Below are 16,201 nucleotides of genomic sequence, written 5' to 3'. Positions count from 1 at the left end.
CCTCCGCCGCCGCCATGGGCCGCCCCCCGCCGCCGCTCCGCCGGGCGCTCGTCTTCCTCAGCATCCTCCTGCCGCCGCTGCTGCCGCTGGCCGGGAGCGCCGCTGGCGTCGGGACACGCCGCGCCCGTGAGCCAGGACCGAGGGGGGCGGGCCGGTGGGGGGTAATCCCTGCCCCATTCCCAGGGGCTGCGGTGGGCGCCCGCCGCATCAGGGACGCTTGCTCATCCCCCCGCGATGGGCACTGGGGGGTCCCCTGCCACGGAGGATGACCCCGTTTTACTCATCTCCCGCTGGTGTGTCCTTGACGCCTGTGCATACTTGTCACCCTGACAGTATGGGGACCCCTGCGTCCCGAGGGGCCCTGTGCTGCTGCCTAAAAGGCTTGGGGGGGGGGGGGTCTCTGCCTTCCCTGAGCGGGGACGAGAGGTGCAGTTCTCCTTCCAGCCCCAGAGGAGATCCAGAGGTGCCCTGGATGGGACTGGTCCCTCCCCGTACTGGGCTGTGCCGGGACCCCCAGGCGCGGAGCCGCAGAGGGGCTGTGCAGGTGGATGCCCGCTGCGGCCGCCCCGCCTGATCCCGGGCCCGACTCCCTCTCGCCCGCAGCGGCTGCCAGCCCCACGTGTGCAGCCTCAGGCCAGGCCGCCTGCGTTTCCGGCTGCATCCCCGTTCCCTGGCTCTGCGATGGCGAGCAGCAGTGTCCTGACGGCACGGACGAGCAGTGCGGTGAGTGGCACCCAGCCGGTGTCATGGGGCGGCCTGGGGAGCTGTGCTGCGCAGACATCAAGGGGCCCTGGTGCTCTGGGGAGTGGTAGGACAGGACAGAGGCACCTCAGTCTTTGCTGGCTCTGCCTGTGTAGCTTCCTGCAGGGACATATGTGCTCCAGAGATCCTTAGGAATATCTGTGGCATGAGAACACATCCTGGAACTCTGCGCTCCTTGGGCACTGCCTGCGCCTGTCCCGTGCCAGGATGTAGCAGACCCTTGTTGTTCTGCTGTAGCAGCAGGTCCCAGTGACTGCGTGCTGTCCCTGCAGATGTTGCCTGTGGCGGGGACCCCCATGTGTGGCAGTGTGACGATGGCCGGTGTGTCTCTAGCAGCTGGCGCTGCGATGGTGCTGCTGACTGCCTGGATGGCTCTGATGAGCAGGACTGTGGTATGTACTCTCTGCTGGGGCTGAGTGGGGGTGGCTGGGGGTGCAGGGCAGGCTGGTGAGTGCTGCGCTGTTTCCTCAGTGTGCGGGTCAAAGAAGGTGCAGTGTCCTGGCACCCACCACTGCATCCCGCATTGGGAGCTGTGCGATCGGCACCAAGACTGTGAGGATGGCTGGGATGAGGAGGGGTGTCCCCAGCAGCCCTGCCTGCCTGGGCAGTGGCAGTGCAGGAACAGGGTGTGCATCATGGCTGAGTGGAAGTGCAATGGGATTGATGACTGTGGTGATTCCTCGGATGAAGATATCTGCGGTAAGCAAGAACACTGGATGCTCCTCCATAGGGTGAGACCTGTCTGGGCCATGTGTGAATTAGGGAGTGTTTTGTTCTCCTGGGCCCCAGCTTCCCTTGGGATGGTGGCAAGCTTGCCAGGAAGCTGCTGATGCTTTGCAGGGCCTCCCCATGAGGCTGGGACCCAGGGTATTGGTGTGCCCTGCTGACATGAGCTCTGTGTGCCATAGCTCCCTGTACACCTGGCATGGTGCGCTGCGATGAGGGCAAGTGTATCCTGGAGTCCCTGATGTGCGATGACAAGGATGACTGCTTGGATGGCACGGATGAGCCCAGCACGTGTGGTAAGTTACACACAGCTGCTGGCTGATGCCCATCTGGGAGGGGAGCCACAGAGCTGTCCTGCCTCACGTCACCCTTTGCTGCATCCCCACAGGTCGGAGCTGCTTTGTACGCAACGGGGGCTGTGCAGAGACGTGTACTGACACGCACTGGGGAGTGCAGTGCTCCTGTGGGACTGGCTGGGTGCTGCAGGCAGATGGGCAAAGCTGTGCTGGTAAGGGGAGGTCAGGGTGCATGTGCTTCCATGACATGTAGCCTTGGCCACTGACAGCAGTGTCAGTGGCCAAGGCTTCTGGGGAAGCACCTGCCTCTGCCCTGCTCCTGCCTGTGTGTCCTGTAAAGATTGTATCTAGATAATGTCCCAGCAGCAGCTGGTGCATGTTGGGGCTGAGGCCCATGTTCTTGTATCTAGGCAGCTTGCCTGTAGTCCCAGGAAAGCAGTGGCAATGCTGTCTGGGGCAACTCTGTGGCAGACTGCTGATCTCACCTATCTGTGCAGATGTGGACGAGTGCTCCCTGGAGTATGGACCCTGCAGCCAGCTGTGCACCAACACCCCGGGCACTTTCAGCTGTGCCTGTCTCCAGGGCTACACCCTGCGGCATGACACTGCCTGTGAAGTGACAGGTAGGGAGAGGAGGGGAGCCCAGGCTGTACCCCCCAGCCATGTCCCTGTCCCTGACGGGAGTGCCCTCCCCAGCCATGTCCCTGGTCAGTGAGTGACCTTCCTCTCACTCTGGCAGACAATTCAACACAGATCCTGGTGGCCGTGGGGCAGGACCTGGCCCTTCTGGATGTACGGACCCAAGCCTACCGGCCCCTGCTCTCCACTGAGACAGAACCCCGCGCCCTGGTGTATGACCTGCTCCGAGAAACCTACTACTGGCTGACAGAGGATGGAGAGCTCCGTGTCCACCACCCGGGGAAAGGCACACAGCTTCTCTATGCAGGTGAGCAGGACCAAGCATGCTGGGTGCTGTAGCAGGGCTGAGATGGGTGCTGAGAGCTGGCCTGCCACCCCAGTACTGCTCTTCCTGTATAGAGGAAGGGGCAGCCCGAGTTTGTCACACAGTCTGGAGCACGTGTGCCTTAAAACTGCTCTGTCTCTACAGATGCCGGAGAGGTGAACAGCATCTCTGTGGACTGGTTCACAGGGCAGCTGTACTGGGCCAGCAGCCATCCTCCAGCCATATGTGCAGGGCTGGGTGATGGCCGTGGCTACGTGACAGTGCTGGGGAAGGACATTGCACCAGAGCAGCTGACAGTGAATCCAGGTGCAAGGTGAGCAATGAATGAGCCAGGGTTGGCCCAGGCTTCTGGGATTGCAATGCTGGTGGTGCCTGCTGTGGGGCCATGGCAGCACTGGTGTTATCCTGTGAAGTGGATGCTGAGTGCCTGCTCCCAGGTCCCTGTACTGGGTGAACCGTGGACAGAGGGGCCGGACAGTCATTGCTGCAGCTGGCATGGATGGTTCAAACCGGCGGGAGCTCACAGTTGTGTCCATGGAGGAGCCTGTGGGGCTGAGCCTGGACCATGTGGCTGGCAGGCTGTACTGGATCAGCGAGTACAAAGAGGTAGGGATGAGGGGCAGCAGGGCTCTCTTGCACCCAGGGAGATGATGAGGTGGGAGTTGGGAGGGTGGCCCTTGTTCCCCTGTGTCCATGGCCAAAGCATGGGAGGGAGCAGGGAGCGGTGCCTAGGTCTGGCATGCATCCCTGGGCTGGGAGGAGAAGGGCCAAGGTGTGGGGATGCTACATAGCTACCATGCCATGCCTTGTCCCCAGTCCATTGAGACCCTGCGGGTGGATGGCAGCGGGCGCCACTCCTTCCACGCTGTTTTGCGGAGCCACACGGAGCCGCTGGGCCTGGCTGTGTTTGAGAGCCGGTTCTTCTGGACCGATGGCACAGAGCTGGTGTCAGCCACCTGGGCCTCTCCCCAGGAGCATGCAATACTGCTCCGTGCCTCTATCTCAGCTTTCACTGTGCTGCATGCCCTGCAGCAGCCTCCCAGTGAGTACCTGCAGGTGCTGCACTGCTGCAAGGCTGGCAGCATGGCAGCAACCCCTGCTACATCCCTGGGTTCTGGGGAAGGCTCACTGAGTCCTGGAGCTCACCAGGTCCTGCCCGATGGTTTGCCTGATGCTGTGATGAAGGGTTGTGGGGTTGGTACAGAGGGGACCTATAAAACTGTTGGAAAGGCCATGGCTTTGGGTAGACCTGAGTCCCTTAACTCACATGATATTGCTACCCTGCCTCCAGCCCTTATTCAGTCCCAGGACGGCCTGTGGTTTTTGGAGACCGGGATTGATACTGGGGTCATGACTACCTGAGCTTTTAACATCCTCTTGCTCCCAGGGGACACTGCTGCATGTGCTCTGGGCCTGTGCAGTCACCTTTGCCTCCTGTCCCCTGTGCATCCTCAAGGCTACAAGTGTGCATGTCCAGAGGGCCTCTTCCTCCTGCCCTCGGGGAAGTGTGCAGGTGAGCAGGGTCTGGCTCTCTGGAGTGGTATACATCCATGTGGGAGTTGAAGAAGGGCCATAACGGGCTTTGGCTTTGGTGGGATGAGGTTCCCAGCACACACCAGTGCTGTGACATTTCTGTCTTGGTTCATTCTGGTGACCCCATCCAGTATCCCTGGGGCTGTGCTCACACACTGCCCTTATGCTCTTGCAGAGCTGTCCATCGTGTATGCATCAGGAAAGGCCATCTCCCTGGTGCATGTGGGCCCTGGAGCACACACCAAACTGGTGCAGGAGTGGCAGGAGCCCCTCCACCTGCAAGATGTGGACTGGCAGAGGTCAGTGCTCTATGGGACAGATGATCGTGGGACTCTCCTACGTGTCGTGGGCTACCCTGGTTGGAGAGAGGCCATTGTGACTGGGATGCCAGGTGAGACTCTATAGATAGAGATAGAGGGCACATTTCCTTTCCTGATACTTCCTGATGCCTGAGGATCTCCTGGGTGCAGAGCATAGTGGTCTGAGCAGTCTGAGTGGTCTGTGCAGAGCACAGTAAGGCCACGTCGAGGCAGTGGGCAGCTGTATCCTGGGTTTAGGGTCTAGGGGCACCCAGGCAGAGGTGCAGGGTCATGGGACAGCCTCATAACTGCTTGCCTGCTCTTGCCAAGTCTGCTCTGCCCGTGTGGACATCCGCTCGGGGGACCTATACTGGCTCGCATGTAACCGGAGGGACATCGGGGTGATCCGGACGTCTGACAAGGCTCCACACATCCTGCACCGGGCTCGCAGCAGCATCCAGCACCTCTTCTTGGACTGGCAGCGTGACACTCTGTACTGGCTGGCCCGCGGGCAACCCCTGCAGGCACTGAGCCTGGCAGGGGGTGCTCCGTGGGATGCCTGGAATGAGACATGGCCTGGAGACCTGCCTGCAGCCATGGACAGCAGAGCCTTCAGTGTGCTCTGGAGCTCAGCCCTGGGTGAGCCCTGCTGGTGTCTGAAGCAAGGAGGGGAGGTGGTGGATGTAGGAGGAGGGGTGATCAGCCATGCCCCACGTGCAGCAGTTCCCTGCCTGGACAGTGGGATGCTCGTGGGGCAGACTCGGGACCCTGGCCTCAGCCATGAGGTCCCTGCCATAGCTGTGGGCTGTGGGGTGCAGGGTGAGCCATGGGGGGTGTGGGCAGGCACAGGTCCTGCCATGCCTCTGCCTCACAGGCCTGCAGGCGCTGAGTCTGACCAAGCGGCAAGCAGTCACCCTGACACCCAGCTGGTCCCATGGCCTCATGGCTGCCTTTGAGCCATACCTGGTGTCAGCAAATGGGACAGCTCTGCTGCTGTGGGACCGGAGAACGCTGGCTCTCGTGCTGTCCCTGCCGGCAGCAGGTGTGCAGGGAGTGGTGGCCTTCGTGGGCTCAGAGCTGCAGGCTGGTAAGAGTGGCCATGGCTTTGTGCCTGGTGTTGCTGCTGTACCTGACGGGGCTGGGTGGCCCGTGCTACTCTGAGCTGTGGCAGGGTGCCTGGCTACTGCTGGTCATGTGGGGTGCTCTGGGAGGTACCTGGAGTGCAGGGAGGGTATGGTCCCAACAAATCCCAAATCTTCTGCCAGTGCCACCAAGCAAAGAGTCTGCCGTGCCACTCCTTCCACCTGTGACCACCACTGTGAGGACAACCACAAGCACCACTGCTGCTCGGCTTACCACCCCCACCACAACACCACCGCCAAGCCAGACCAGCGCTGCACTCAGCACTACTCCTGCACCAACCAGCAAAGCTACTACATCACAAACTACCACCAGACAGTCCACCACCTCTGCATCAACAACTGTCCGGCCCACACTGACCAAGACTACCACTGTGCAGCCAGTCACCAGCACCACTCGATCTTTTACAACTAAGATCACTGCCCCACAGGCAACCACAACCACCCCACGCTCAAACAGTTCTGCATGGGTGGTGACACCTACCCCACCCCTCCAGTCCAGCACTGCACACCCACTGACCCCCATTCTCCATCTGTCCTGTTCTCGCACGCATGTGCCCTGCCGTGATGGCACTGGGTGTGTGGCCCAGGAGTACCTGTGTGATGGGGAAAAGGACTGTGCAGATGGCTCTGATGAGGATGGGTGCGCCCAGCTCTGCAACACCCCAGGTAGGAGCCATTCTTCTGTCCGCTGTGCAAAAGGGATCTGGGTCAGCCTGTGCCAGGCCTTCTGGCTGCTTCCTAGTGGGGTTTTTGGGACAGGGTCCTGGTAAAGTCCTGGTAAAGTCTGATTCTTGTGATAAGACATACTGGTTCCTTCTGAGCTTGGCACTGGGCTTGAGGTGCTGTTGGAAAAGGATAGAGTTGATCTCACTGCTCATAGTGACCTAGATGTGGCTGAGTTGAGACTGCCACAATCACCTTGCTCAGGACCTAGGCTCCTGGAGATGTATTGTCCAGGAGGGACCAAGCCTTGTCCCTTGTGGGGCCTTTCTAGGTCACTGGAGGGCTAGCAGAGGGTCTGGGCACCTTGGCTGCCTTCTGCAGGCAGTGCAAAGCCCCTTGTCTCCCCAGGGGCCTTCCACTGTGCGAGCGGAGCCACGTGCGTCAGGGCGGGAGAGCGCTGTGACGGGGTGCCGCAGTGTCCCGACGGCTCGGATGAGACAGGCTGCTGGACCCCCACGCAGGAGTGTGCCCTGCGCTGCGACGACGCCACCCGCTGCATCCCCAGGAGCTGGCTGTGTGACGGCCATGCCGACTGCCTGGACAGCACGGATGAGCAGGGCTGTGGTAAGACCCTGGGGCTGAATGGGATGGACTCTTGGGGTTGCCTGACCCACAGGCAGATGCACTAGGTTTCTTGTGGGTCCTGGAGCGGGCACTGCCCAGGGCTGCCTGCTGAGAGGATGGGGTCAGTGCCCCTGCTCAGCCCCGGCCTTTGCCCACAGTGCTGAAGGAGTGTGGTCCCGCTGAGTTTTCCTGTCGGAGCGGGCAGTGCGTGGCCCTGGCCCTGCACTGCGATGGTGACCACGACTGCCAGGATGGCTCAGACGAGGAGGGCTGTGCTGTGCCCCGGCCGCTGCTCTGCCGTGAGGGTGAGGTGACGTGTTCCCACAGTGGGGAGTGTGTGCCAGAGGCCTGGCGCTGTGATGGTGCTGCTGACTGTAGGGATGGCTCAGATGAGCAGGTGAGTGGAGCAGTGGGGACACAGCCTGTCCCCACTCATGCCTGGGAGGGCAGGTAGCCTTTTTCACCCTCTGCCTTGCAGGGCTGCCCTTGGGAGGAAGAGCTGTGTGAGGACCAGCAGTGGGGCTGCTCCCGTGGCCGTGAGTGCATCCCTGATGTCTGGCGCTGTGATGGAGAGACTGACTGCACTGATGGCAGTGATGAGGCTGGCTGTGAGCAACACCTTCATTTTATTCCCTGTCTCACCCCGGGGTGGGTGGTGGGTGCCCAGCACGGAGAGAGATGGGTATGTGTCTATGCTGAGATGAAGGGCCCATGTGCTGGCTGCCTATTCCAAGCAGCCCTGGTGGCTCCAGGTCCTGAGTAGCTGTTCTCCCTGCAGGGACCAGTGGCCTTTGGATTAATATAGCCTGAAGCCAGGCTACTGGCACAGCTCTGGCTGCAGTGAGCTCTGAGCAGCCTCTGGGAGCAGCTAAATCTGCCCCAAATGAGCAGAAGGAGCTGGTGGATGAGGCTCAGCGCAGCCTTTCCCCCATGTCCCTGCAGGCCACCCTGCTCCCTGCCAGAGTAATGAGTACCCCTGTGGGCTGGGGTCCTGCCTGAATGCATCCCTGGTGTGCAACGGCCGGCAGGACTGCGCAGATGGCTCAGACGAGGGCGGGAACTGCTCTGTGCCCTGCCAGCGGTCCTGCACTCATCTCTGCTACCCCTCGCCCCAGGGCCCTGTGAGTGCCAGCAGCCCTGGGGCAGGGGCTTGTCATAGCACAATGCCCTGCTCCAGCTGCAGAAGGGAGCCTCATGTCCCCAGGGTGGGCAGCTGATGGTTCCTTTTCCCCCAGCGGTGCTGGTGTGGCCCGGGCTATCGCCTTGCTGCGGATGGTCTGTCCTGCATGGACATAGACGAGTGCACGGAGTGGGGCAAGGGAGCCTGCAGCCAGACATGCCTCAATGCTCCGGGGTCCTACAGCTGTGGCTGTCTCCCTGGCTACCTGCTGGAGCCTGATGGCCACACCTGCAAACTCACTGGTAAGTCCTGGGGTGGCCAAGCAGCGCTGAGGCTGGCCCTGGCCCTCTAAGATACCCTGGGAGCTGGTGGATACTTGTCCTCCTGTGTCTGCTGCCCATGGGAAACCTTGTAGTCCTGTGGATGGGCTGAGTCCCAGCAAGCTCCAATGCCTGTGAGTGCTGTGTTCCTTGTCTGCATGTACTGGGACCATGGGACCATTAGTGCTGAGCAGGGTCGTGTGGCTGTGTTACCCCAGGACCAGAGCCCAAGCTGCTGGTGGCTGTGCAGTCCGAGGTGCTGTCCTATGGCCTGCGGAGTGGCCATGAGGAGGTAGTGCTGGCCACTGACAAGGATCGTGTTGTCTTCTCACTCGACTATGACTTGGTGGAGAGGAAAGTCTTCTGGATGGACCTGGCCACAGAGAGCATCCGCTGGCAGGACCTCAGCTCGGGAAAGAAGGGCACATTGGTGAAAGGTAGGCTGTGACAACATGGGGTTAGCAGGGCTGGCCTCCCCTACTGTGCAGTCTCCAGGTTGGAGAGGGGTGCCAAGCTCTGATCCCTTATGTGGAGAAACACTAGTGGGAGCAAGGTTGGGAGGAGCCAGAGCTTCTGGGATGGAGGGATCTGGGCTGGGAGCATTATGCCAAAGGGCTGTGCAGTTGTCACCCCACACAGGTGCTGCCTCTTGAATGCATTTCAGGTGTGAGATCAGACTGTATAGCAGTGGACTGGCTCGGGAGAAACCTGTACTGGACAGATGGGGTAGCAGGGCAGGTTCTGGCTACTCGCTTGGGGGCTGCCTGGCAAGGGATACCAGAGTACACTGTGGTGATGGATGGAGACCTGGACCAGCCCCACTCCCTGGTGCTCCAGCCTCTGGCAGGGTAAGTCTGGGACAAGAGGACATGAGGACCTCCTTACCATCCCTGCCCTGCCCCATTTTCCTCTGTGGAGGCAGATGAGAGGCTGGGGAGGAGGGAGGATGGCCTCACCTTGGTGCTGTGGGGACTACATGACAGGAGAAGAAAGAGCCCAGATACCTGCCCCTGCCCTGCATGGAGCTCTCAATGCACCCATGATGAGATGGGAAGCTCCAGGCTGCTTTTCTGGGCTGCCTTGGTGCTAGGTCGATGCTGTGTCAGGTCCATAGGCTTATACCTGCCTTCCCACCAGGCTGATGTACTGGTCAGAGGTGGGGAGCCACTCACGGCTGATGGAGGCCAGCATGGATGGGAGTTGGCGGCACGTGCTGCTGGCCCAGGGACTGGGCTGGCCCACAGCACTGGCCCTCGACCTCCCCACCCAGAGGATCTTCTGGCTGGATGAGAAGCTGGGCAGTGTCGGTTCTGCACGTCTGGATGGCAGCGGTGTGAAGGTGTGGTGGGGCACTGGTGGTGGGCTCTGATGGGGACCAGGATGGGCACTGACAGCCTCTCTGACAGGTCCTGAAGCTGCACTGGGTCCGGAGCCCCTTTGCAGCAGCTGTGTGCGAGGGGCAGCTCTACTGGTCGGAGAGGAAGACATGGTCTGTGCAGCAGGTGGACAAGGCCAGCGGCAAGAACAGGACGGTGCTGCTCAAACGGCACGGGCAGCCCCATGGCCTCCAGGTACCTTCTTGGGGAAACCCAAGCCCTGCTGTGGCAGCTCTGCTGATCTCCCATCCTGCACAGGACTGCTGTCCTCTGAGCGAAGAGGCACTGGGAGCTGTACCCCCATCCCAGTGGTCTTTGAGTAGTAGTCTCTGTGGCCAAGTGTCTCTGGTCCCCTGGGACCATCTCTGCCTCACCATCCTGCCCTGAGCTGGGCAGTGTGTGGGCCCTGGGAGCACAGTGTGCTGCCAGTCGTGCTCAGTTCTGCCAGCACGTGCTGATGGAGCCGAGGCTGAGCCCACTGTCCCACAGGTGATGCACCCAGCCCTGCGCCCCGCAGCCCCCAACCCGTGTGAGGCGCGCGGCTGCTCCCACCTGTGCCTGCTGAGCGCCAGGCACACGGGGCAGTGCCGCTGCCCTGCTGGGCTGATGCTGGCTGCCAACGAGACCACCTGCCTGCCCATCCGTGATTCAGCCTTTGCCCTCCTGGTGTCACCGGCAGCTGTGGCACAGGTACTGCCCTCTGGAGCCAGCCCTGGGGGCTGCTGTTCTTGCCACTGTCAGGGAAGAGGGGTCCACATCCTAGTGCTGCCTCCTTCCTCTAGGTCTACCTGAAGGACCTGCCCACATCAGCTGGATCCCAAGGGCTTCCCCCACACCGGGCCCTGCCTTTGGCCAAGGTGAGCCGCCTGACAGCGGTTGACTACGCAGTGAAAGACAAGAGTTTGTACTTTGCAGAAGTGGGAGGCAATTCCATTGGACTGCTGCGCCTGAAGGACTGGGGACGGCTGTCCTGGAAGAAGGCAGTAGCTGTGGAGGGCACGGTGACATCCCTGGCCTTGGACTGGCTGAGTGGGAACCTTTACTGGATTGGGGGCCAGCCACCCACCATCCATGTGGCAGCTCCCAGGGGGCGGTGGGTCCTGGCACTACTCAGCGAGGGGCTGCAGGGTGCTGCCTGGCTGGCACTGTGTCCTCGTGCTTCCACCATGTGCTTTGTCACAGCAGCCGGCAGCCATGGGCGTGGTGCCGTGGTGGAGTGTGCGGCCATGGACGGCACTGGCCGCAGAGCGGTCTGGAGGAGAGCCCGGGCTCCCACTGGCCTTGCCTTTGGGGGTGCTGGCACCAGGCTGTACTGGGCAGACCAGGGTGAGTGAGGATGGGAGCCGGGGCACTGCGGGGCGGTAGCAGTGGTGGAGGCACTCAGTCTGCAAAGCACAGCCTGGCACAGCCCTGAGGGGCAGCCTGGAGCCCTCTCTGTCACCACACTGAAGCCTCTCCCACCTGTGCCTTGCAGAGCGAGGAACCATCAGCAGTGTTGAGCTGGATGGATCCCACTTCCGGCTGGTGCGGGAAGGGCTGCATGGTCTCTCACTCTTTGCCGTAGGAGAAGGCTTTCTGCTCTGGCGCACAACCTCAACCAATGGTAGGTCTGTCTGCTGTGCTTTGCCCAGCTCCTCCTGCTGCACTAGGACACGGGGTTTTGCCAGTCCCCGTGGGGTGCAGGCTTGCCCCTCTGTGGGGTCAAGGGCAAGCTAGGGGACCCCCCCACCTCCCAGCTCAGGCACCCTTGCAGGAGGAGGTGGAGCAGTGCTGACCCCATGTGTCTCCAGGCTCCAGCAAGATCTGGCACAGCCGGCTGGAGCAGGCTGAGAACTGGTGGTTCCCAATGGAGCAGGAGCTGGTAGCCATGAGGATTTACAGCCAGTTCTCACAGGAAGGTGGGTCTGGGACTGCCCCAGCCCAGGGCATCTGTGGGGTTCAGCTGTGCCTTGCGGTGGCTGTGCTAACCAGCGCTGTTTTGGCAGGCACCAATGGCTGTGCAAAGAGCAATGGGGGCTGTGCCCAGCTCTGCCTGCCCAACCCTGCAGGGCGGCAGTGCCGCTGCTCTCCCGGGTACCACCTGGTGCACGGGGCAGCGTGTGCGCTGGCACCGCCTTGCCCCGCCCCGCTGCAGGCCTGCCCCGACCTCCAGAGCTGCATCTCCAGAGAGCAGGTCTGTGATGGGCGCCCCGACTGTGCCGACGGCTCCGATGAGTCTGACTGTGAGTGCCCACCCACAGCCTGGCGTGCCAGGGTCCTGGGCATGGGATAGCCTGCCCAGGCTCGCCCACTTTGGCAAGGGGTCTTACCTGTGTCTCTGCTGATCCATGCCCATCTCTCCAGGCACCTCAGTGAAGGTGGGGACGCAGGTACCTGCAGTGGCACCATCAGCAATGTCCCATGTAGAACAGGAACCAGTCTCATCCATAGCTGCACCCCAGCCTCGGCAGCCTCACCCCAGCTTATCTGCAGCCCCTGGCCCCCAGGAGCACGGAGAGCCCTTCGTGGTGCCCCCCAGCACGGAGGAGGTGCTGGGGGCTGTGCCCTGCAGCAGCGAGACGTGCAACCTGCGCGGGGACTGTGCCATCGAGGCTGGCCGAGTGACGTGCCACTGCGCCCTGGGCTATCGTGGCGACTACTGCGAGGAGGCCGAGGTGCAGCCCCTGGCAGGACCCATTGTGCTGGGGGTGGCCGTGCTCCTGCTGCTGGCTGCTGCTGCTGTGGGGGCCCTGGCCTACATGCGGAGACGGGACAGGCGAAGGAGGTGAGCGCTGGGGCTGCACTGGGCTGGGTACAGCTGGAATAGAGGGACAGGGTCTCCTTGCCCAGGGACAGTGCGGAGTCCTGATGCACTCCTGGGTTATATGGGAAGCTGCAATCACCCCAGCAGGCTGTTATCAGGGGTTGTGGTAGGACTTTGGGATCTGCCCCATCTCTAGGAGTTGGCCATGCCATTCTCGGTGTGCATTTTTCCCTCTCCAGGACCTCGAGCACTGCTTCCACTCGGGTGCTGACACTGTACCACCGTGAAAGTGATCCAGAGGAAGAGGATGAGGAGGAGGAAGAGCTCCCCCCCAAGAGTGATACATTTGTGAATGAAGCTTATGAAGGGAAAGAGGTGAGTAGCATCTGGAGCAGGCCCTGCTAAGGACCCCACTGCCACCCTGCAGTGCCCCAGGACCCAGTGCTGGTATGGTGCCCACTCCCGAAGCAAGCTCTGCCCTCCTGCTGAAGGAGACGGGCAATACCAACAGTGCCTAGAGTCTGACAGGGCTGTCCCTGTGCTAAGGTGTGGGGTGGGCTTGGAGAGGTTGGGTCGGACTCACCCGATACACCCATCTGTGATTTCTGCAGGAGCTGCCAGCCCTGCTGAGGAAAGGACCATCTCACATCAACACCGTAATTTCATAAAGGAACGTTGTGCAGCATCTCTTGTGCCTTTGTGGTTTGTGTGTGGGCTGGGGAGGGGAGGTTGGTTTGCTCTTTCTAGATGTCTAAGACCTAGGGAACGTAAGAATGCAGACAAAAAATGTTTGGGAGGTTTATCAGGAAGTCTCCAAGTCCAACACAGTCTCTGAGACTGTCCCTTGAGTACTGTCCCTCTGCAGCAAGGTTTAGCTTGCTGACCAGGGTGCCTTGGGCACACCTGGTATAAGAATCTGGCCAAATAACTCTGCAAGGAAGCTGGCTTGGCTCTTACCTTGTTATGCAGGGGGCTGAGAAGGATTTTATAGTGGAGTTCTGACCTCCTGAGTGTCACTTACAAACCAGTGAGACCAGTTTTACCACCTCACACCAAGCTAATTTTGAAAGGGGAAATAAAATACTATTTTTTTTCCTCTGTGATCTTACTCCCCCCACCCTCCCCACTCCACCCTGAAGTGGCTGTGCTCCAGGAGGGAGAAATCTCTTCAAGAGCTGATTTTGACCATGGGGGAAAAGTCCTTTGGGAAAGTGCTATAAAAGCTAGCTGTTGCCTTTTACAGACCTTTTCTCCCTGCTTCAGGCAAAACACAGGGAAGCTGGGTGCGCCATGCCCGCTGGCTCTCAGCCCAACCTGCCTGGCAGAAAGCCCATAACCATCCCACAGTACAAACCCGTTGCTTTGAATTTATTTTGCTTTTTGCACAGTCCTGAGCTGGGCAGGGATGTGAGACAGGTGCTCCCCTCCCCTACTGCCTGCTCTGAAGGTTACACACTTCTGACCTGTATGTTATTTACATGGGAGCACCAAAGCTGTCTCTGCCCAAGCTGCTGTGCATGGTACAGGAAGATGAGGTAAAAGCAGCACAAAGGGACTGGAGCCACCTCTGGTTCCAAATCCAGCATGGCTTTGGCACAGTTGTAGATCCTGGAGCACAGCAGACTTTTGAGGAAGTTGCAAATATTCAGAACAGGTCCTTGGTGTTATTTCCAGCAAGAGAGAACCCAGAGGGGGTCAGAGGGGCCCCAGGAGAAGGGCATGGCTTGCAGGGGCAGGGGCCAGCACTGCTCTTGATGCCAGGGAGCTGACTGCTATCCCAGTGCTGTGGCTACAAGTCAGAGTCACAAGGTGGGCTTCTCCCCCAGCGCTGTCCATCTTTCTCATCCTCCAGCACATCCCAGGGATTGTTGTAAGCTCTACTGGAGCCCGAGCCAGCCTCTGTCACAGGGGTGGGGGGCAATTTGGGAGCTCTGCGCTCCTTGCAGCAGTGATGGAAGCTAAGGGCGAGGGCCAGCCCCCCCAGGATTTCCAGACAGCTTCCCAAATAGCTCAGCACCAAGCTGTAGCCTACGGTCAGCGTGCTGCCGGGCGGGGCAGGCAGTGCCCACAGCTCCTGGGTGTACCAGGAGCTGGGCACGAGGCTCATCAGCCCGGAGAGGAGCAGCACCAGCCCTGCCACGCCGGCCACCAGGTGCCGGGGCTCGGGCTGCCAGCAGCGAACACCCAGGGCGGCCACCACCAAGCCCACCAGGGTGACCACGAGCGAGGAGGGCATCAGCCCTTGGGCCACCCGCACGGGCACCTGCTCGAAGTAGCCCAGCTCGTCGGCCTGCCCGCAGAGGCGGTCGTGGGTGCTCTGCCGCTCCCTGCATATGTCCCAGATGCCCTGCTCCCAAATGACGTCCATGGGCTGGTCAGGTACGAGGCTCACCTGCCTCCAGCTGGGTGCCAGCGTGCCCGTGAGTGTCAGCAGAAGCCCGCAGGGGCACAGCACCAGCCCCACGATCATCTCCGCCGGCGTCCGCATGCTGGGGACGGGGGTGAAGCGGGATCCGGAGGGCTTCTGCTCGCCCGAGGTCCGCAGGAGCTCCGGGGCTCGCTGGACAGGAGCTGTGGCACCGGTGCGGGCAGGGCGGGGGTCCCGCGGCCGTGCCGGAGCCTCTCAGGCCGCGCCGGAGCCCCCGAGGCGGGCAGCCCGCGGAGCCGCCCCAGCCCTGCCTGCCCGCCCGGGCCTGGGGAGGTGCTGACAGGAGGCGGTGCCGGCGGGCGGGGCCCGGCCTGGGCAGGGCTGGCCGGCACCTGCGGCGGGGACAGCGCCTTGCAGGGCTGCGGAGCCCGCGGGGACAGCGCCTTGCAGGGCTGCGGAGCCCGCGGGGACAGCGCCTTGCAGGGCTGCGGAGCCCGCGGGGAGCGCCGCAGCTCCGGCCCCGCTGTCCCCTCGCAGGTGGCGGGATGGGGGCCGTGCTCGGGCTGGTGGGCGGCGTAGGACCCTGTTACAGCTCCCTCCGTTCGCTGCATGCCAGCTTATTTTGCTATCAAATTAGCTAACTAATTAATTAAAATAATTAGGATGAAATGCTGGCAGATCTCACATTTGGTAACTGGACCAAGAGACCTCCCCATCTCCCTGTCCTTCAGGGAGAGCTCCTGAGCTTGGCCCTGCTCCTTTCGTCCCATGCTGCCCTCAGAGGGCACCCGCAGCAGCCTGGCTCTGGGCAAGAAGAGTCCCTGGGATGTCCACTGAGACTGGCACGGGAAATCACCACATTTGAGAACGCCAGCGTGGGATTTTGAGCCCCAAAAAGCACTCGTCTTGGGCCTCGCCCAATGTCCCTGAGTTTCTGCCGGTCACACTGAGCCCAGGAGAGGGCAGCATGCTCTGTGGTTGGATTTGGGGTGAGCAACGCCGGCTGAGCTGGGAGGCTGGCTCTGTGCGCGCCCCACGGCATCTTTGCGCTGCTGGTTGCTGGCCTTGGAGGGAGGAAGGAAGGAAAGCCTTCCGTCTGGAGGGCTGCGTGGGGCTGTGCTGGACCAGCTGTCCCCGCCTCCCTTCCCCACTCCTCCATCCCACAGCTATTTCCCGAAGTCCTGAAGCCCTTCAGCTCTCTGGGTGCCAGATCATTTTGAGGAGGGATTTTGAAGTTGTTGAACCCTGGATCTTAGTCCAGCTGG

At 61.3% G+C, this 16,201-nt stretch overlaps 2 protein-coding genes across 2 annotated transcripts; one reads left to right on the top strand and one right to left on the bottom strand.

Annotated features, from left to right (window-relative positions):
* The first annotated feature begins 234 nt into the window (after positions 1-234).
* LOC131556834 (low-density lipoprotein receptor-related protein 2-like) lies at positions 235-13,335 on the top strand. The gene is made up of 33 exons (XM_058803723.1): positions 235-293; positions 518-723; positions 1,035-1,154; positions 1,234-1,461; positions 1,671-1,784; positions 1,877-1,996; positions 2,282-2,407; positions 2,524-2,730; positions 2,893-3,061; positions 3,186-3,354; positions 3,565-3,790; positions 4,205-4,261; positions 4,457-4,672; positions 4,911-5,219; positions 5,455-5,667; positions 5,846-6,388; positions 6,794-7,009; positions 7,168-7,406; positions 7,488-7,617; positions 7,952-8,130; positions 8,245-8,431; positions 8,668-8,886; positions 9,114-9,297; positions 9,587-9,788; positions 9,856-10,020; positions 10,315-10,515; positions 10,608-11,151; positions 11,300-11,428; positions 11,616-11,723; positions 11,811-12,047; positions 12,169-12,589; positions 12,808-12,943; positions 13,180-13,335. The coding sequence occupies exons 1-33, from the start codon at positions 235-237 to the stop codon at positions 13,234-13,236; spliced, it is 6,636 nt and encodes a 2,211-aa protein (XP_058659706.1). The 3' UTR covers positions 13,237-13,335.
* Positions 13,336-13,997: 662 nt separating this feature from the next.
* On the bottom strand, positions 13,998-15,056 carry CLDN23 (claudin 23). The gene has a single exon (XM_058804233.1). It carries the CDS (start codon positions 15,054-15,056, stop codon positions 14,358-14,360), a length of 699 nt encoding a protein of 232 aa, XP_058660216.1. The 3' UTR covers positions 13,998-14,357.
* Between the last annotated feature and the right edge of the window lie 1,145 nt (positions 15,057-16,201).

Source organism: Ammospiza caudacuta, chromosome 4 (assembly GCF_027887145.1).
Source record: "Ammospiza caudacuta isolate bAmmCau1 chromosome 4, bAmmCau1.pri, whole genome shotgun sequence".
In the NCBI taxonomy this organism is placed as follows: domain Eukaryota; kingdom Metazoa; phylum Chordata; class Aves; order Passeriformes; family Passerellidae; genus Ammospiza; species Ammospiza caudacuta.
Note: the sequence above shows the minus strand (reverse complement) of the source record. Positions and strands in the feature narration are given on the sequence as shown.